Here is a 20,995-nt window from a genome sequence, read left to right on the forward strand (position 1 = left end):
AGGGGTAAGCTAACACCAGCTTGCTTACCACGTTCCATTGTTCCAATGCCTTTAAAAGGCATTGTTCCAATGCCTTTAAAAAGGATTTTACAAAGGAGCGGTTCCTCACATCGTAAATTTTGTCTGGATGTAGAAAATAGGGTCACTATTTGTGAAATGGCCAAGTCCTCAGTCAGGAAACGTCTCACGTTTTCTGTGGAGGAGTCTAACCAACCAGCATTAATGAGACTAGATCTAAATTAAGTATGTTACCATATTCCTTGTTGGGTGTATGAAAAATACCATAAATAGTTTTATTCGTCATAGAATCAATCAGCAGAACTGCTGCCACTGTGTTGAAGTAGGAGAGTTCTCTAGGTTGAGCTCACACTGCAGCATCATCAACTACTTTCTTTCAATGTTGCTGAAATCCTAAAGCAGACTAACATAATAGGTCTGAACAGTGGTGTTCCACTAGAGTCCAAAATAATCCATAAAGAAAGGCTGAGAGGGCTGGGGCTGTTCAGTCTCCAGAAGGCTCATCAGAGAGCTTCTGGCAGCCTTTCAGAATAGTCTTAAAAAGTAGATGATGTCTCTGCTGACATTATTTTGAAAATATTGCACAGAACAAACTGATTTAGCCTTTAAAAGTAGGATCAAGTTGACAATAAACAACCGTAGATATACTTTTAGATGTAATACAGAAACATTAGAAAAGTTAAGAAACAGTCCATTTGTGTAAAATATATACTACGCCAACTTAATAGATTGTTCTTTTATCATTCATGTTAAACACACTGTCATATACACATACACACGTGCTCTGCATTAAAAAAATAAAAATATTGAAAAATCAATTGGGGGCATACATTATATACTTTAATTTCAATTTAATCATACAATCAAATAGTTGAGGTTATTCATACAGAGCAGACCTCTTAATGCAGAAAGCTGTAAGTTTTTCTAGAAGTATGTCATAGCACTATCTCCCTAAACCCTTACACACAAACCACCAATAGATCAACTCAACTTACAGTCTTCAACTTTCCTGCAAACAGGTGGCTGTTAAGTCCCAGATATCTTTAGTCACCTCTCTGAAGTGGGAAGACTTTAGATAACCTGCACAAATACCTTGTGGATAGCTGCAAAAACAAGCTAAATTACAGAAAGTATGTAGATTCACCCTGTTGAATTAGCAATAATTTTACAGTCTAAAAGTTCCTTTATATAATTATATGCTATTAGGCCTAAATTGGCCAAGCACTTACCTGCGTCTTCAGCACTCATATCACACAGTAAAATCATCTATGACCTCGGACTGTGAAGGAATGCGATGTATTAAGCCAGTATTGACCCTCTCATGGTAATTATGATGGACTCAATAAAAAGTACTCTACTGTAAGAATGTAAATAGGTGTATTGTATGTGCTAGTTTTGGACAGATTTCTCCTCATGCTTAACCAAAACTCCTCCAAAACATAAGTACGATATGTTTATCCTTAGAGTGTATTTGGCAGAGCTATAGGCACACACTTACTCCTCAGAATTATAATCATTCAAGACAAAGTAAAGAACTGAAGGCAATGGCATTTATATGCTAACAAAGCTGGTGCTTCATTCATGGTTTTTAAGTAAACTAGACTAGAAAGGGAGACTGAAGTAAAATCATATTTCAAATGCAGCTGAACTTATGTACTTTTTTAACTGAAGTTCAGAGCACAGAGAATCATGACTGGAACAAAAATCTTTTAAGTAAAAGCTCTGTGCTTTCACTGATTTTACTTGGTTATCTGTCACATCATTCTAAAAAGATGCAATAAATCTGAAGAGTGCTTGACATATTTTATTATAAATGGTCATCAACACAACCAAATTAATCTTTCTAAATATCTACACATCAATGTAGAACCAAATTAATCTTTCTAAATATCTACAAAAAGCACAAGGGCAGGTTAAGAAACATTCTTTAGCATGAGCAGATGATTTGTGGCTTTCATTTTTTTTTTTCTTTCTATGAGCCTATTCTTAGGGAAGAAATAATTTTAGAAGGCTTTTTTCAGTCCAGTAAATCTGGAATAATCTAACTGTACTGTGGTTTTAATAGTAATATAACTGAAAACTGAAACTAGTGCAAGGCTTTTGAAACTATTTCAAAACTCCCACATCTTTCATATATATTTTTGTGTATTGTTCATTTGCCTCAGAATCAGCATCTGTACTGAACAAGTTGAAAAGAGTTCACTCTTGTCCACACTGAAGAGCTGCTCTCCCCCTGAGTCCAGGTAAAAGGACATTACAGAAACAGGCTTGTTTCTATTAAAACTGTTCAAAGGCTTTTGTACCTTGCTAGCTCCTACCTTTCCTGCAATCCTACACCATGCAAGCACACGATCTCAGACAAAGAGGAGTCCCAGCTGTTGCTAGTCTGATCAAGAAATCAATCCAGGACTGCCAGCAGAGGCATTAGCAGCCCTCTCAGCAAATACTATTAGATTTGACCATTACAGACAAATGCCATTATGTAACGTAGTAATCCGTCACCACACTCATCAGACAAGAGGTTATGCTGTCTTTATGATTTAAGAGAACAAAACAATGCCTGTTTGATCTGTGTGTGTGTATGCTAGAGTGCAGGGGTAGGGTTGGAGGAGAGGCTCATTAGAGCCAAATTGATTGCTCTAATGGTTGAGTACTCTAGGTCATTATTTGCTAAACAGAATTTTCCTTGTCCGTCTGCTGTTTCTTTTATACTATGTTCAACAGAGAAGTGAAACTGAAGGTGCTATCTTCTGGAGTTTTACCTGCATTTTAAGATGGAACACCTTCATACCAGAATCACTGCATAAAATTGTCCCTAACCTTACAGACAGGAGAAGTAGATTTGCTTCCTGTGATCTTTAAACATAAAAATCCTAAAAATCCAATCTACTACTAGCACCAAAATGACAATATTTGCTTTTGCCAATGTCTTTTTGTCTTTCTCAAACCTATTTCCAAATTACTGACATGGTGATGTGATCAACACTTCAGGGCACTGCTCAGAAATACTTCAGTCAGCCAGCTACACAGCTGAACGTTAGCAAAGGGACAGTACAAAGCAAGAAATAATACTGTGCTCCATTTGCAAAATGTCAGTCTTCCTATTAGCACGCTGTACTTGACCCTTCTGGCTGGAGAGGTGTCGATAGTTTTATTCAAAACACCGTAGATGACTGTACAGAGACTGGACATAGGTGAAGACGCACATGGGATCTGGCTTGTGACCCATCACCATCATGTCTTCCACTTCTATCAGACGGTCACAGTGAGCCATTTTCCTGTATTAACAATAAAACAGATACAACAAATCAAGAGTTACATAACTGCTTCCAGAATTCATTTGATGCTCTGATTTGAGCACCATTGAAATATTTAAGAAATCGTGAGGTTTATTGGCAGCATTTCATTTCACAGTGAATTGAGCAAGGTCAGGCTGGACATTGTTGTTTTTTTTTTATGACCACAGAATATTCCTGTTCTTTCTGTCTCTTGCTTTATACTGGGATCTGATCTAAAGCCCTGGAGTGGTGGTGCTTTTTTCACTATCATTCACATTCCTTGTATCTGTAGCATGTAACCCAATCTCACACTACTCTGCCCATGTCTCAGTTCTTGGCTATATATAGGGAGTTCCAAAAGAATGGAAAAACTCAGGAGGAGATGAGATGTGCTGATGAAGGCCCATGTGGCTGTGAATTGTTTTTTCTCCACCACACCCATATCTTCAAGATGTGAGTGATCTGGATCAGCAGAAAGGAACAGATCTGCAGAGGCTTAAGATGAAAAATCAAAAGGGCAGGGTTCAATTGTATCAGCATAGCTAGTACTGGGGTGAACAGCAATAGCTGAGAAAATAGCCTTTACTGACACTCAAATCAGTTTAAAGGCAATCATAGCTACGAATAGTAATTTCTGTAATTTTCTCTCACCTAATGTTTCTTAGTGTTGTGTTTATGGTGTCTTTTGTTCTCCCCTAAACTTACTGTTTATATAAACTGAGGTAGAAGAACACTGCAGCTTTCCCTTGAGAGTTGTAGATAGTTTTTTAGAGATCAATCACCTAAATGTATCACAGAATCTCCTTCAACTCACTGACAAGCAACAAAATTTTTTTATATATATGTGTACTTATAAAAATACTTGTATTTCCCAAATTAATTCCTTTGCTAGAGGCTGTAATAAGGAGAAACAACATTATGTCAAGAAATGTGAAAGGCTTTTTCTGAATGGGCAATGGCAAATCCAGTTCTTTAAGTTACCTCATTAGCCATGTGTTCGTACCGCCTATTACCATTTGGAAAAAGTGTACCAAACCCAGCTGCATAGCACATGGAGAGGTCTTACCCTAAGAATCACATTGATATCAGCTCAAAAATGTTACTATCTCTGACTGGCAGGTTCACATTCATAATGACTTTAACAAATTAGTTAGCATTTAATTACCTGCTATACAGCATAAAAAAGAATCTGGATAATGTGACGGAGGGTATTAGCTCTGCCTGTTTTCAGAAATGCAGTTACCTGGTTGAGATACTGAGAAGCTCTCAGTCTTGATCTGTACTTACACTGAATTCAACCTTTGTTCTTTTTCAAGAAGAACAGAGATGAAGTTTCCCACATGTTCTATGCATTCTCTCTGCAGAGCTTTATTGTCTTTTTTGGCATGATACATGCAAGCTAGTAATGCTGATGCCTTAAGTTTTAGCTTCATATTTTCCAGATTCTGTACTGCATGAGTATATAAGTCTGAACTTCATATAAAGTGTTAGCAAGTTCTCCTCACAGTTTAGTCAGACAAAACAATCCTCTCCCAGTCCGAGAACCAAGGACACCCTTGCAGCTTCAGGCCCAAAAAGTATAAACAGCAGCGAATTGAGGACAGCAATCTGGGAGGATGGGGCTTCGTAATCTGAAGGTGTAATTGGACAATTAACCCCAATATGTAAATGCACCAAAACTTACAAAAGTGTGAAAACGTGTGATCCATCATCCATCTCGGGTGTAGCCTTGGCCAGGCTCTTGTACTGTCCAAGGTGTATCCTTTGAAGGCCTTTTTACTAAATACCTACTTTATTCCTTTAACACTGTCTAGCCTCTGTTCTAGGCAGCCTCCCAAGGCATCAATAGAGAGTCAAAAAGAATAATAATGAAACTCTTCACTGCTGCTCAGGTGCATTAGACTTGAACTGGAAGCACTTCCCAGAGCACTAATGTACTCACTCAGCCGTTGTGAAGGCCAGCTCAAAGTTCTGCTTGCGGTTAGCTGGGTCAAGCTTATTATAATCAAAAGCTTCAGGAAAGAAAGAATGCACAAGAGCGCAGAATGCCATCCCATCATTCCAGCTTGAGGAGAAGTTCTGCAGATCAATGTGCTGTCATGATGAAAAAAATACACGTTAATGCAGCACAGGGGAACAAATAAGAGCAGCTGCTTTTGTTCAATGCAGTTTTCTATCATTCTTTCCCACCAGCAAGAGCACAGGCTTTATTTTCTTCTTCCCATCTTTGTATGTCCATTTCATTGTTGACATTCTGGTGAAAAAAATGGCACTAAAAAGCAATAAAAGCTCTTTGCTTAAATACCCAGATGCAAAGCAGACATATAGTCAAGGTCCCTGATCCAAAGCCCACTGAAAATACTGTGAAGAATCTCATCAACATCAGTGAGCACTGGAGCAGGCCTGATGCACCAGCTCAGTATCTGTGGAAAACTAAGGACACTGCTTATATATAACCATAATCACCCTATGGAGGATTTAAAATTGAAGAACAGTTCATTTTGTGAATAACACTAGATAAAGACTATGCTTGCTGGCTTTGCCCAATTCAATATCTGTTTACACACAGATAGGTAGAAATATAAGAAAAATCATGCCTACTGCACAACCTGATTCTCAAAACAAATTCTTATTGTTCCTTTCAAATGCCACAGTGAAAAGAAACATATTTGTCTCATGCTGCTTTCTCATCATATAAAATTCAAGTCCCAGCTCTTCTGATAAGCAATTAACCATAATTTTAATTAGTTCTGCTTATTTACACTATACTCTACACTTTAGCAATAATTATGCACATTTAGTAATGTTGAAAAACATACTAAACACATGCAAAAAATCCCTAGAAAAAAAATTCTGTATTTCTTTGACAGTTCCAGTTTAAGGCCAGGTAAAATAAGTAAAATCTCAACTGCTGTATTCCTATAGTAACACTGATGCTACCTCACAAAAATTTACTCAAAGTATGATTGAAACTCAACCATTTATTACAAATTTATTTGTCGAATACTAAGAGAGTACTTGGGTCTGCATGTAGCAAAATGACCATAGTCTCCATGTATTCAGAACTTGTCATGTATAATGTGAATAAAAAATTACAGCCTGCAACTAAGAAAAAAAAGTCTGAGCGTATACTGAAATTTTTATCCATAAGCACAAAAAGGTTGGCTTTTAGAAAAACACTAATGCATTGCTTTAATATACATACAGAATCTTGTTCATGCAGTCACTGACAGTCTTAAATTGCTGCCTACAGAAACCATATTCATGTTACCCACACAAAAATTGATGACTTTGAGGAAGTTAACTAATTCTCTAGCATATTTTACATTCAGCCTTTGAGCACGGAATTTGGCAAATTCTCTTGAAACAAAAAAGAGAGAGATGAAAATACTACCATATCTTTACCTTGTATCCAATGGTTTTTGAGCGACACCAGTCTAACAAAATTTGTTTAATGCTGCTAGCGCTGGCAACCCCAAAACTCAGCGACCTCTTCAGCTTAGCTCTGGATTCTCCTTTTCCTCTGGAAAATTAACAGAGACCAGATTAAATTACATTCTAGAAAAACTTAAACCTCTTTGTCAGGAACATCTATACAACTTTGCTCAGGTCAGCCCCTGTCCAGGTGATATTTGAGAAACATGTTGCTGAAACCTCGACTTGTTGGTCCTGCAAGAAAAACTTAGTTTTATTAAACGGAAGACAGAATTCCAATTCCTCTTTTCTTTAAATCATACTTCCATCAAGAAGTGTCCATATTTTGATCCTTAATGAATGGCAACAGAAAGACACTGTATTTGCAGTCTCCTATAATGATGGAGAAGGCAACTTTCACAGAACTCTTCCCTGATAAAAGGGAACCTGCTGCTTCAGCTGAACAACTCCAAAGTCAGAGAATTCTGTAGCTGTGAATTTCCAAGACTTGGTCTGTAAGTCAGTGAAACTTTAGGGGCCTCGTATTGTTCCTTAGCTCCAAATCCTACAATGAGAGAGTTCTCCCACCCAGCTGTACTCTGCTGGTAATAACTGACAAATTAGTTTTCCATTAACAAACCATTCTGGAGACAAGGACTGAGACGTACTTTCCATCATCACGTTCAAGTTTTTCAAAAAGCGCTTTCCTGGCCTGTGTTCCTGAAGTCCGCGGGAGCGTCTGAGACCGCACCAATTCTCGCCTCCTTTCAACTGGGCGATGCACAGCAGGAGGAGGTGAGGGAGAGCTGGGTGTCACCTCACAGCAACTGTCAATGGCACTGGAGAAACATAACGTGAAAAGTATGTGGTAAATGAAAGAGTAACTCTCTGCAGTGACAAGAGCAAGCATAAAGGTTCAACTATTGTCTCTAAACCTTCCAAAAGATCCATTTCAAGAAGACCTGCATGAGTCAAAAAGCAATGTTAATAAGAGTAAAATTATTATTGACACACAACAGCACTTAAGTATTGAAGCACCTAAGGTACTGTTACAAATAGGACACAGCTGGACAAGCCACAAGCACCTTATAGCACTGAGCAGAACAACAATTAAAAACCTTCAAGAAAAAAAAGACAAAAAACCAAAGTTGTGGCCACACAGGAGCACTAAATCCCATCGATTTCCAACTTCAGGGTTCTTGGAGGCTGTGACATTTTTAAAATGAAACTTGAAGAATAAATCAGGAAGTACTCTTGAAATTTTTACTTGTAGCACACTGAATTCTGACCTTCTGACAGTGTTGCTTTACTGACTGCAAGCTGTATATATGATTGAGAAATATATTCTAATTTGTGTTTGTTTGAGCCATATACTGCTTCATTGGCATTAATGAAGAAAGCCAAATATTGCATTTGGAATTACTCCATATCACAGAGATGGGGAAACAGGCAAAGAACAATGACATCGCGTTAATTTCTGGTACAGATGGAGGTCAGGTATGACACCAAGTTCTCGAGTGTGCTCACTGTATCATGACTCAAATGCTGAAGTGCTGATGTTGGAACTACCTCGGAGGAAATGTAATGCCTAATTTGCGATTGTTTTCAAGACAGATACAAGCCTAATTTAAGAGATTTAAACGTTCTTCTCTCCAATTCTTTTCTTGATGAATATTTTGCATGCTAAGCATGTCTGTATATGCCAGGAATAATTGTGATACCATGTAATTCTCTACTAAGCAACTGCAACTTGAGTTAATAAAGAATGTGTAGTAGTCCTCAGCAAGGAATTTAGTCTAGCCGAGCCAAACTAAGGATATTTGCTGGTAATCATATGTTGGTTTCCAAAAATAAACCCAAGGTACTAATTTCAACACAGATTAGTATATTTAAAACTGTTTTCAAAGGATCTGACAGCTTCCTCCTCCTAACAAAAATCCACCACTATCAAGCACTGATAATCTTATTCAATAAGACTAAAACAGTGTTGAAATTCACAGTTAGGTCTACTTGAAAGTGCTCTGTAAAATTTAGTCCTTTCTCATCTCTGTTCCACTTAGCCCAGAGGAAAGCTCACAGCCTTTAACATGCTTAAAATATGTGACTTTGTATACCAGTGACTCATTTGTTCTTTGGTGCACTGGTGGGACAGCCTGAAGAAGCACCCCCCACCAAAAAAGGAGCCAAATGTGCTAAGGCTATCCAAAGCTGTAATCGCAGGCGTGATGTTGATGTACAGCCTACTAGATGCCTCCTGAAAAGAAAGGTGTGAGGATTAACCAGGATATGGCCCTGATATAGGAATCAGAGGCACAAAAGAGCAAGTCATGCAGGGGGTTTAGGGGGAACGAGTGATCCTCAAACTAGACATATAACATGATATATACAGCAGGTTACTGATTTCCCATGAGAAGTACAATCAATAAATAACCTGGTATGTTTCACCTGAGAACATTCAGGGTATGTATATAAGCACCGCTGTGTTGAATGAAAATTACTATGTACAGTACATCACTAGGATGGTTTTAGTACAGATAGTGTGATGATTCCAGTAGTCACTGACATTGATTGGTGATTCGCTGAAGGTAGAAGTGTGGTTAAGAGGAATATGCCCATTTACATGTTGATGGACATAGCACATACGTTATATACATTAATGTAATTTAATGTATGTACATACATACATTAAATGAACTACCTATGTGAATGCAAGAGATCATGAGGCAAGTAGTTTAATGTACAATGATACATCCAGTGCTTAAAATGGCATCTGGGACTCACCTGTTTTCCAAGTCAGCAGAACATTTGTCCCTTGAGACGACATTGACCACAATGGCCTAACAAAATGTCATGAAAAATGCATACCTTTCACTGGTTTTGGCTCCACTACGCAGCCCATAGTTCACAGTTGAGACAGGCTTGGTGACAGAAGTAGCATTCTCTATATAAAAACAGAAAAGATGCATTAGTGCAGAAACTTTCCTCATGTGCTTTCAAATAGAAACTTTCCTCATGTGCTTTCCTGATGGATAGACACGCATTGATTTTTACTCACCACACTGTAAAGCTGCAGGCCTCTGACTTCCATTTGAGCTAACAAGCTGGGGAAGGATTTTCCCCAGCAGTTCAATTCCTCTGTAAAACTGCAGCGAGGATAGTGTAGGCATACCAGGAAGGACTCCAAGAGGATGCCTTTGATAAAACTGCAGTTGGAAGGTCAGATCACTTCAGGCCCTCAGAGCAGGGCACACTGCCACTGACATTTCAGTTAAAGGAAAAAGTGGTGCTTGCAAAAGTCATTCTAGCAGACAAGCCCTGGGGAGTTTAATGTAATTGAGTACATAATTTAAATTATCTAGTTTCTACCAGGAAGACATTTTAGTTTGTAAAGCAGAACAGATTCGAAGTTGCAAATGTGGCTTAAAATCAACTTTCCCTCTTCCTCCCTCCACCTCTGAGGTTCTACCTTCTGTGCTTTGCCTCTTAGGCCTCAGCTTTGGACTCCAGCTGTGCTCTATAATTGCAAAACAGTGGAGTGCCTTGCCCAGTTTTAATGTACCAAAGCCAAAATTTGTTGCATAAACCAGCAGCTGATTTCTTGAAAGGTCCTTCTATACACGAAGGACTGCCATCTTAGAAGCAGTTCAACCTGATCACTGTCTTACTCTCTGAAAATGCAGAATTCTTCCCTCTTCTTATAGAAGTGATCCAGATCAACTACACTTCTTATGTAAAACACACTGGTAAATGCCAGCATACAGGTGTGACAAATTTGTGACCACTAACAATTGCCAGATATTTATGCCAATCTCAGATGTTTTCAGATGAGGAGGAATGTAATCCTTATTCCGGAAGGGCTACATATTTTGCTAAATAAACCGACACTTGAGACCACTGTGAAATGCCAGTACATTGTGCAGACAGTAACAACTTGGTGACAGCAATCAGAGGTACTTTTGGAGAGAGCTCAACTCACCTATTTCAACTGAAATCAGAAATCCTTAAAGCATTTTGTCCTTTACCACATTATATGACAAAGGAGACGCCTTACTTTTATCTTGCTCAAAGTAATTTGCTTCAGTATATGTGGGTAGGCATGCCACTTTCCAACTGCCTTGTGTGCAGTCACAGTTTTCACTTGATCAGCTGAAATCTTCACTGCTCAAGCTGTCTGCTTGCCTCACTTTTCTGGCATCTATGGTTTCCACTGCAGAGACTGCCTAACATTACACATGTACATCACATGTGCAAGTAAGGGTAAGTACCCCTCACTTTGAACTCATTGAGAATCTGATGGAGTAGAACAAGTGTTTGTGATTCTATGAGTCTGCATACATACTTGTTAGCAATGTTAGTATTACCATGTACCTACAAGTCAAAACTACATGCTCAGATCCCCCAAAGAGCCCAGAATCACTCTCAATTTTTGTTACATAAGGGCATGCAGATAGGAATACTCACCTCCAGTGGCAGATGAATCCATTGTTCTCATGGTAATTGAATTCCAGTCCTTCACTGTATCAGCACAAACAAAGACAAAGGAAGTGTTTGCTACATTTTTAGTTTTAGTAAGATAAAAACTGAAAGAATAATCTGCAAATAATCCCTATCTCTTGTTAGCAATCCCATCCCAGTCTCCTTCTATAATTTCTGACCCATATATATATAGTCCAATTTGTAAGTGTCACAGCCAAGGATGAACGGCTTCCATGTGAATTTTTTTTTAAACTCAGTTTCAATATAACTAAGATTCTGCAATCACTGACATGTGTATATGTGTCAGACTGCTGTCAGTCATTCCTTCTTCCAAATGACTATTGGAACCTGCTGGCCAAATATCTGCCTAACTTCACACAGGACCTCCAGTCCTAAAGCACTAAAAATGTCCACAAATTTAACGAAAAGAGCTGGGCATGTTTAAGAGATTCAGTAACTTACTGAATTCAGTAACTGCGCTGTCAGATACACTTCACTAAAAACTCAAATACATTAGGCACAAAAATTCTCTGCAGATGTGACATTACAGCTGAAGGCTCCAGCTAGGACCCACAGTATTCCAAAATGGAATGTCCCACAATGGGATATATAGCCATAGAAGCAAGGTTTCATAACGACCACTAGGTCACAGGACAATAATCATAGCACCAGTTGAAGAAAGGAAACGGGATGCGGCGTCAGCAAGTTATTTTTCTCTTTTACCTGGCTGGTTGGAAGATTTTACTCCCATTTTATTTGCGCTCTTGCCCTGTCCCAGCAGGCAAGAAGATGTATTAGTTGTTCCTGTTGGACAGATGTTCTCTCCTGAAAACTTCTCAGATGTCCTGGTTACTGCAGTAACAGGAAGGTGGGGCATCTGTAAGGTGACTGCAGGGGCATGGGCTTCGGGGGACGAAGATTCTGACATCTGAAAACAGGTCAGTTCACGGGCAACTTTTGCCTGACCTGAGTAAAAAATGGGAGAGAGGAAGTAAATTTGTTTGCAGTTTGTAACAAAGCTACAAACCAATGTTCATGCAACAATATTTTACAGGTCATTGGACTTACTCCTCTTTGAAACATTATACCATTTACATAGCAGAAACAACTCTAGCCCAAGTGACCCTTGCAGCGATCACACATACTCTACGTGAATCTCAGCAGGAGCAATATCTTCAGATCATTAATATACTAGCATTTGCATTTGGTAAGCTTCTCTTCCTCTGTGCAGCCCTCACTCACAATCTCCTGCCCCAGTTAAGGAAGCAGCATTTTTGTTCATGGTTTTATGAAACACTGTATGACTCTCTCTAAAGTGGAGATGGTAAGTCCTTCGTCCACTGAAGGATGACAGAAGCAGATGGGTGACTTGCAACATGTTTTGGGACAGAAGACTACAACGGCACCCACCACAAAAGGTCTTATCGCTTGTGTCTCAAGTTAATGCAGGAGTAATAGCTTCCAATTTATGAAACACCATAGTACATGCTTAACAGTAAAGCCAAAGTTTAATTTCTAAACTAATTATGAAATAAAGTACAGGTGGCACCAGACAATATCCATCCTGAAACTATAGTAGATTCTAACCCTTCCAAAATGTGAGTCCTGCTCTATGACTGCCAAGATCAGGTATTTTACCAGCAGTGCTGCTTCATTTCATGCCCTGTTCCTACCTGATGATGAAGATCGATGCCCATTTTCAATGATGGAAGAACTAAAAACTCTTCTAAACTCAGGTTTCTGGTGGTCATCCAGGTCTACGCTCTGTCAGAAAAGAAAACAGACATGACAGCTAAATTTCAAACAGCAGCAAAAGCGAGAAGAATATCCAGAAACACCTGCCAAGAACAGGTCTTCCTCATGCAAGTGACCACAAAATAAGAAAGGAACAATTACCTAACCCCAGGAGCTGAGCCTGACAATGAAGCATTGGCAGTGCATAACTTAAATCAATCTTCACACGTGTGTCCTTAACGGACCCCAAGCACCTAGGAAGTGTTATCTTTTGTTAGATAAAAGTATCGCCACCCACTGCAATGGTGATAAACAGAAGACTTGATGTAACAGTGGAGAAATTGATTGAGATTGCATGGAATAATGCTATGCATTTTTTCTGTTTGCTGCAGAAAGAAAATACAGTATAAAAACATATTGTACAGGCATTACAAAGTAAATTCAATCCCAGGACACTACAGCTATTTTATAATCTGTAACGTTTGTAAGGATAGCTTTATAGCTTTTTTCTGGCAAAAGCATAAATTGTCCTCATAATAGCTGTCAATATAATTTCAGAAAAATCAGCCAGGAATTTTTTTGTGGGTTTAGTAGAAGGTAGGGGGGGGGGGTTGAGGGGTTTTGTTTGTTTGATTGGCGTTTTTTTTGTCTGGTAGGGATGGGGTTTTTTGGGGGTTGAAGGGGCATGTTAAACTGTGAGGAACTATGTGATTTTTGGCTGCATAAGTAAAGGAAGAAGAAACTGCTTCACAGATACATGATTACTGCAGTTAAGTTTCCAAGAAGAAGCAAGTTAGCTTCAAGCTACAAGTAGTAGAGAGAAATTCCCCAACACACAGTCCACAAAAATGTTCATTGATTGCATAGTAATATCCAGATGTTTTAATTTTCTGGGAGAAACCCCCTATTTTGAAACGTTTGGAAAAGGGACTGTGCATGAATAAACTCGGTTATCACTAGCTGCCAGGACTGAGAAAATTACAAATTAAACAAATACTAATTATAGAAACCAGACAGAATCAGGGGTTCAGAACCTTTATTGCTGCATTTAGTGCAACTGAGATCCCAGTCAACAATTACTGCTCAAATCCAGAACTGAAATGTAAAGCACAGCTAATGCAGCTCCCTAGAATGTACCCATGATACACAGTTAGAACTGTTTAGCCATTCATGTCACATTATGACCAGAATGTGAAGAATGCCTGTGTAGGCTGTAAACATGAATCTACTTTTATAAGCTGGGGAGGTGTGGGTGAGTAAAATTGTCAAATGACATGATTGTTGCAAAGGTCACGTAGCATTCTACACACTGAACTTGCTTTCTAATGCAATGTCAAGTGCTGTGTTACCTTATTTCATGCAAACCTGACTGCTACGGTTTGGCTAACAGTGCCAAAGAAGAAACTGATACCAGGCTGGAGGATGGGGAAGAAGGCCCATGTGCTGACAGAACAGTGGGAGGATCTGAGATCAGATTCTGATGGGCATTTAGTAGTGTCAGACTGAAGTACTTTCAGAATTCACTGTGGAGATGCCAAGCTTCTGACAAACTCGTGTGTTTAGAAATACTACTTCTGTCAGTGCTGGTTACATAGATTATAAATAGCAGAGGGATAACTACACATATCTGTTCTTAATAAGAAGTACACATTTGTACGACTCGTGACAACAACACAATGAAGAACTGATGAAGTTGAAGAAAAGAAAGTTAACACTAATATTTTCGACGCCTTATCCAAAGCTGGCTTGTAGAACTAATCTCAGTGTAGGTCAGAGGTTTTCATGTAAGGAGGGTGATAATACTTTCCATAGTTATAGGGCGGCTGGAATTTCTCCTTTGCTGCAAAGAAGTTTCACTTTGGAGATCCCTAACTGTAAGCTGCAATTATCGCAAGCCAGTAGTAGAAATTCAATGCATTCAGAAAAAATAAGCACCAGTTCACAAGATTAGGAAAAAAAAAAAAAAAGAAATACAATTGTTATTTCCCCGCTGAACCTCTAAGGTACATGTCTGTTATGTCTCTTCAAGATTTTGTCTGCAACAAGGTCAAATTCTAGAAGAATGACAGACACAGGATATTACTCTCACTCAAATGACAGATTTCAGTCATTCAGTGTCATTCATAAGACCACCAATTACCACAAGGGTCACAATACAAATCTCTGGTTCTAGAAATGCTGTTTCTCTAGGAGAAGTACATCCCATTCTTAAATATGATAGGTGAAATTGTTGCTTCACTTTGTTGAACAGTAATATTGCCACTGACTGCCACCCAGGCAAAGTTCCACACTCTGTTCCTTGCATATATAGAGATCACTGAGGTATCAGATACTGGGAACAATGAAATTTTGAGGAAATGGAAACAAGCCAGCTAGACACCAGAAAGAAGTGTACCACATTTACCCCTTAATTCTACTACAAGAAAGCCATTGTCCACAAGACAATACAAGTATCCTCTATCTGTAACTGACCCTGCTACATGAAGAAAAAACCTTGAACACTATGAACATATTAGAAAAACTATTGCACTGAAGAAAAACAACAGGAGTACTGGATATACTGGATATAAATGGATAGGAGGGGACAATTCTCTCTTAGCAGCTTCAGCAGGTGCCTGTGGCTATGCCACAGTGAATTAAAACAAACAACAACAAAAATAGTCTAGATAGGATCAAGGCAACCATGAAATGTCACCATTCCAAAAGGACACTTCTGGAAGTATAAGAGAATAATAAAGAAGATAAACCAAAATATTTCCTTTATCAAACAGAGGAGTTAAGATAGTTTGGAAATAGAGTATGTAATGCTCTAGGAATCATGTAATCTCCCTGTCATTATAGAACCATAGAATGGTTTGAATTGGAAGGGATCATAAAGATCATCTTGTTTCAACACCTTGACATGCACAGGGATTCCATGCATTATATCAGGTTGCTCAGGAGCCCATCCAACCTGGCCCCAAAGACTGATAGGGATGAGGCATCCACAACTTTCCCGGGCAACCTGTGCTTCACCACCCTTTGAGTGAACGGTTTCTTCCTAACATCTAATCTAAACCCGCCCACTTTCAGTGGTTTAAAACCATTGCCCCTTGTCCTGTTGCTATCTGCCCATACAAAAACAAGTGCCTCACCCTCTTTTTTGTAAGCCCCAAAGTATTTGAAGGCCGCAATGAGGTTTCCTTGAAGTCTTCTCCAGGCTGAATAACCCCAGCTCTCTCAGCCCATCTTTGCTAGAATACTTAGGTCATTATATAGACCCAAGTCACATCTTATGCAGTTACTCACAGGCTGCGTAAGTGCTGGGTGCCATCAGGTCATCAAGGAGAGATCCCAATGGGTAGTAATACTTGTTTAGACCTTCATAGGTGGTCATAGCCAGCTATCTATCTCTCTGTGGCTTTGACCACTGCAGGCAGATTCTCTGCAGCTGTCTGTCCAAGTTATACAGAAACTCTTCTGATGGTTTTAAAACAGGACACCCTTAAAGTACTTTTAGTTCTCCCTCTTAACAAAGGCATCATGCTTAATCACAAAAACTATGGAAATATCCTAAGTTATGAAGCTCTTGCCAAAATGTAAAATCAGACCAACAAAAGGAAGATCAAAACTCTTTCTTTGTAAATGCTCAGTAGCGCAGGTATGGCTCCAGGATCCAGATCTTTGAAACTACCTCTTCAAATATCCCCTATTTTCCACCTTTGTGAAAGCAGCTCTCAAGACTCTGGCGTGGTTAAGAGAGCTGAGTTGAAATCTGGTATCAAAATAACAGAAAGACTCACCTCCAAATCAGAGCAGCTAACGGCCATTTAAAATTCCACCGAAACCAGTATTTAGACTGCTCTATATCAGCTTTCAAGGACATCATAGCAGAAATTGCCCAGATTAGAATTAAAAGGAGATTTGTGTCCTTGCTTCTGAACTATGCTTGGAATTCCCTGGATTCATTTTTTTCCCAAATGAAATTACCATGAAAAATAATCTAGCAATATTAGAAAATAATGGCTGAGATACCAAAGATGCTCAAAATCTCTGATATTCAATTAATGCTGCATCGACCGCACAGTAAAAAGGAACTCAACCAATAAATCTTTTCAGGAGCAAAAGAGCACATCTTGATTTGCTACTATTTCCAGGTCAGTATTATTTGCTTCTCGTGTCTCACATTATAGAAGTATTTCCTAAGACTAGAAGCGTCACCAGTTTTATTATAGGTGCTCGTGTGTCTGTAAACATACACAGTGCCATTTATGGTATTCTGTTTCAAATTCTTCAGTCCTATATCCAGAAATTGGAATCAGCTGCAGGAACAGTGTTCATTACAGAAAATCTGAGCAACTGTCCCAGCAACCAAGGCTTGGTCTTTCGTCATTTGCATGTAGCCACATCAGAACCTGACCCACAAACTCATGTTTTCACTGCACAAATTTGGCATGTATAGCTGTAGCTGCACCTCCCATACTTCTCAGTACTGAAATTCCCTTTCGGTCAGCTCTGCTAACTTGGGAACTTCTCCAACCTAAATTGTTGGGAGGGCACTGAAGAACGATCAGCACTTAAGTGATCTTCCTTAAACCCCCAAAGCAAACCAGGAAGGTTCCCATCCAAACAAAAGCTCATACTGTGCTTTAACGCAGACCGATACTTAAAGATGGATATTGGCCGTAACATTGATGCAAGACTTTCACAGACTGTGAAGTGCACACCACAGCGTAGACAGTGGTGATGGAGTGAGTGAAATGGAGTGAGGGACCACAATCCCTTGTCCCTTCTGTATCACTCATCTTATTTCAATTCCTTGCAATACAAGCAAGTGTGGATAGCTCCGCAGAACAAAAAGGAAGCAGTCTGGAAGTTGTATGGATGCTACTTACCTTTGTCACACAGGGGAAAGGCAGCAGTTGCTAGAATGTATCAAATAACAGTTTTACCTTTCCATTTGCCCAGAGGTAGGAAGCCCAATGATCCCATACACAGGTCAGTAGGAATGAAGAGGGCTGGAATGCAATACAGACTCTCCTCATTCCTACCAATTCTAGTAAATGCAACTTCCAAGCTTTTCTTTAACCCCAAGCCTAGACAGACCACAGACCAGTTTTTTTAAAGCTCCAACAGTTTTAAAACCCCCTTAAGACATGCTTAACCAAAAGGACGTGAAACAGGCTGTCATCTGTGAAAGCCAAGTCTCTAGTACCTTAGTTTTATGTGACCCAATCACTGACTGGTTGCGCTCTCCTGGCGTCAAGGGTGGCACAGGAGCTCTCAATTCTTATCACAGAGACAGACACAGAAAAAGAATTACACAAAACATCTCGGTACCAGATGAGCTTTCCACTATTGGGATTTCTGTGCACCAAGTTACAGTGCTCCATTACACTGCAGAAAGTTTTATCAGTGGGAGGGATAACTACATTTGTGCAAGTTTAGGTCACGGACACCACGAAAGCTTGTGTCAACCTCTCAGGGACGAGCTGCAGCAGTGAGGGACAGTGGCTGGACAGCAAAACTGACTCACTGCGGGATGTTATCTTATGGAAACCACTGCCTGCTATATGCTAAGCTATTCCCCTTTGCAAGCTTGCCAAAATCGAGTCCAAAAAGGATACAAAAATATTCGCGTACACACGTACATTGATAGCCTAGACTGCCCCATCTCCTCTTATTTCTAACCGCAGGGCACTGACAGGTTGCTACCACTCTAACCAAGCTCCCAGTCTGACCAAAGAGGGCCATAATCAGGTAGATCTCTAGATGGTATCACAGCTAAGACCATCTCTCACAGCACCTCCCAAAATACCACTGACCCCTGGCAAAAGAGGAACTCCGTGTACCTAAACATTATCCCGTGCCAACACAGTCTGGCAACACCCGTGAAGCATCCCTTCATGCTTGCCCTTGGCCCTCCCTCCTGTCGTCTCCCTGGCTGCTTACCTGGCTCCGGCCAGCAACCGTTCGCTTGCCATGACCGGAGAAGGCGCCGTCGGCCGAACCTTGCGCCGGCGAGCCGGGCCCCACGACCTGGGGGCTCTCTGCCGCCTCGTTCACCCACTCCTGCGGCAGCCCCGCCGACCTGCCCAGGGCCTCCACCTGCCGAGACAGGCGCTCCAGCTGTACCCGGAGGCGCCGGTTCTCCTGCTGCAGCTCAGAGACAGCGTGTGCCAGGGGGCTGGCGAGGCGCAGCACCTCCTCCACCTGCCGGCCTACTCCTTGCTTGAACAGCTGGATGTCCACATGGATCTCCCGGACGGCGCCCCGCAGCGTGTCCTCGTAGCGTTCCAGGCCGTCGCAGACAGTCTGCGCCTCCCGACTGTTCAAATCCTCGCTCTCGCCGGCCATGGTGTCCGCGCACCGCAGGCTGCGCGGGCAGGGACGCAGGAAGGTCGGCAGCGGCTATCAGCAGGCGCCGGACCGTCCCCCCCACTTCGCCGTCAGCCTCTCCACTTCTTCGAGACCTCCCCGTGCCTCCCGGCGGCCCCTAGCCCAGCCCTAAGCCCGGCCCCCGGCGCCGCCGGGCACGGCCCGTTCTGCTGGGACGCGGGGGCACGGCGGGGCGCGCCCGGGGCAGCCGCCGCACAGAAGCGGCGCGGATGGTGCGGGTCGTGCTGCTGCCCGGTGTGCCCCGCTCAACGTGCACTTCTTCAAAGGGGGAGATGGAATTTCGGGAGGGAATGGTGGAACAAGCAGGGGGAAGGGGCGGGGCCACGGGATCGTTCACAGCTGCGCGGGGCCTTTAGCCCGCGAGGGGCTGCGGGCGGGGCCGCGGGAGCGAGACGGCTCGAATCGGGCGGCAGCGCCGGTGTGCAGCAAGGAAGAAGTGGGAGAAGTGGGTCGGGAAGGAATCGGAGAGAGACAGAACGAGGGGAGGAGGGGTTAGTACCAGGTCTTTCCCGGCTTGCTTGGACGATGACGATGTGAAAGTATGCACAGATTGTCTCTTTAGCGAGGAACACGGAGGCGAGGGGAGGAGAGAACGGTCTTTGAGGGCGTAGAGACGGAAATGCACGCACATGCACCCTTAGACAAACTGCCAAATTTCTACGCTTTCATGGGCAGAAACTTGTAGCCAGCATGTTCACACTTACACGTTTCCCACAGTAGGTGCAATTCCATGGGCATTAGTATTGAGCTGCCAAGTCGTCCAGCCGATCCAATCTGGGTGCGTGGTGGATGCGACACATTTCTGTCAAGCTAACCAGAGCCACGATGCAGAACCCTTTCAGGCGTATTCTTTACTGCAGCGCAAGACAAAAAAACCCCGCAGAAAAAGGGAATCTGAGAAATATTTTAAGCAAATTTGCATCATCAGGTAGCCTATACATGACAGCACTTTATGTCAGGTGGCTACAACTTCTTTGGTACCATTTAACAGTTGTCAATAGTAGCCTACTTGCAGCAGCAAGTAGCTAAGCCTGTAAATCTGGAATGTGCAGGGAAAGTTGGCATTCTGCCCCAGTCAGTATGTGTAAAACTCTAAAACAATAATAACAGAATCCAATTACCATTAGCTCACAGGCAATTTCTTAACATATGCAACCTTATCGAAAAACAATACGTGTGTGTGTGTGTGGTTATTACTGTTGACAGCTCATAGCTATTAGCTAATGGTACTCATAGTGTAATTCTTTGGAAAATACTCTTCTCTAGTAAATATTTCCATTTTTTACAATTTTTTACTTGTTAAAGAAAATTTCTACTTTGTCACAGAACAACTATCTAGTAGACATTTTTGTTTTCTGACAAAAGATGTTTTGAAAGAAAATTTCCAACCTATTCTCAGCTAGGTCTAGCAGAGCTAAGCAAATCAAATTGTTTGACTGTTTACAGACTCGGCAACCATAGAGTAATCACAAACTGCCAGTGTTCTTAAAACTGCCTCTCATTCATGCTTTTAGAGCAATTTACAGTACAGGTTAGCATACCAACAGTTAACGTACATCCTAATTTCACAAAAAAATGAAGTACAACTTTCCGCTTTCCGTCTGTCTCTCTGTCCTTTTGCAAACAAGGAATTAGCTTTATACTTCAACAGTCTGAAACCACACCCACCTTTCTGTTCCCTTTGAAATCTTCTCCTT

General features: G+C 41.0%; 1 protein-coding gene across 1 annotated transcript; it reads right to left on the reverse strand.

The window, feature by feature from the left end:
* Positions 1 to 836: 836 nt before the first annotated feature.
* Positions 837 to 19,776, reverse strand: SMTNL2 (smoothelin like 2). The gene is made up of 9 exons (XM_036395174.2): positions 18,852 to 19,776; positions 12,860 to 12,950; positions 11,910 to 12,152; positions 11,172 to 11,225; positions 9,576 to 9,651; positions 7,379 to 7,549; positions 6,702 to 6,819; positions 5,239 to 5,390; positions 837 to 3,296 (listed from the first exon to the last, which is right to left on the reverse strand). Exons 1-9 carry the CDS (start codon positions 19,254 to 19,256, stop codon positions 3,170 to 3,172), a joined length of 1,437 nt encoding a protein of 478 aa, XP_036251067.1. The 5' UTR covers positions 19,257 to 19,776; the 3' UTR covers positions 837 to 3,169.
* Between the last annotated feature and the right edge of the window lie 1,219 nt (positions 19,777 to 20,995).

The sequence above is a fragment of the Molothrus ater genome, chromosome 21 (genome assembly GCF_012460135.2).
Source record: "Molothrus ater isolate BHLD 08-10-18 breed brown headed cowbird chromosome 21, BPBGC_Mater_1.1, whole genome shotgun sequence".
NCBI lineage: Eukaryota > Metazoa > Chordata > Aves > Passeriformes > Icteridae > Molothrus > Molothrus ater.

Coding starts and splice junctions, on each gene's coding strand:
- SMTNL2 (XM_036395174.2), bottom strand. CDS start 19,256: ATGGCCGGCGAGAGCGAGGATTTGAACAGTCGGGAGGCGCAGACTGTC. Junction 12,951..18,851: donor CGGTTGCTGGCCGGAGCCAG/GTAAGCAGCCAG, acceptor CTTTTCTGACAG/AGCGTAGACCTGGATGACCA. Junction 7,550..9,575: donor GGAGCCAAAACCAGTGAAAG/GTATGCATTTTT, acceptor ATGTTTCTCCAG/TGCCATTGACAGTTGCTGTG.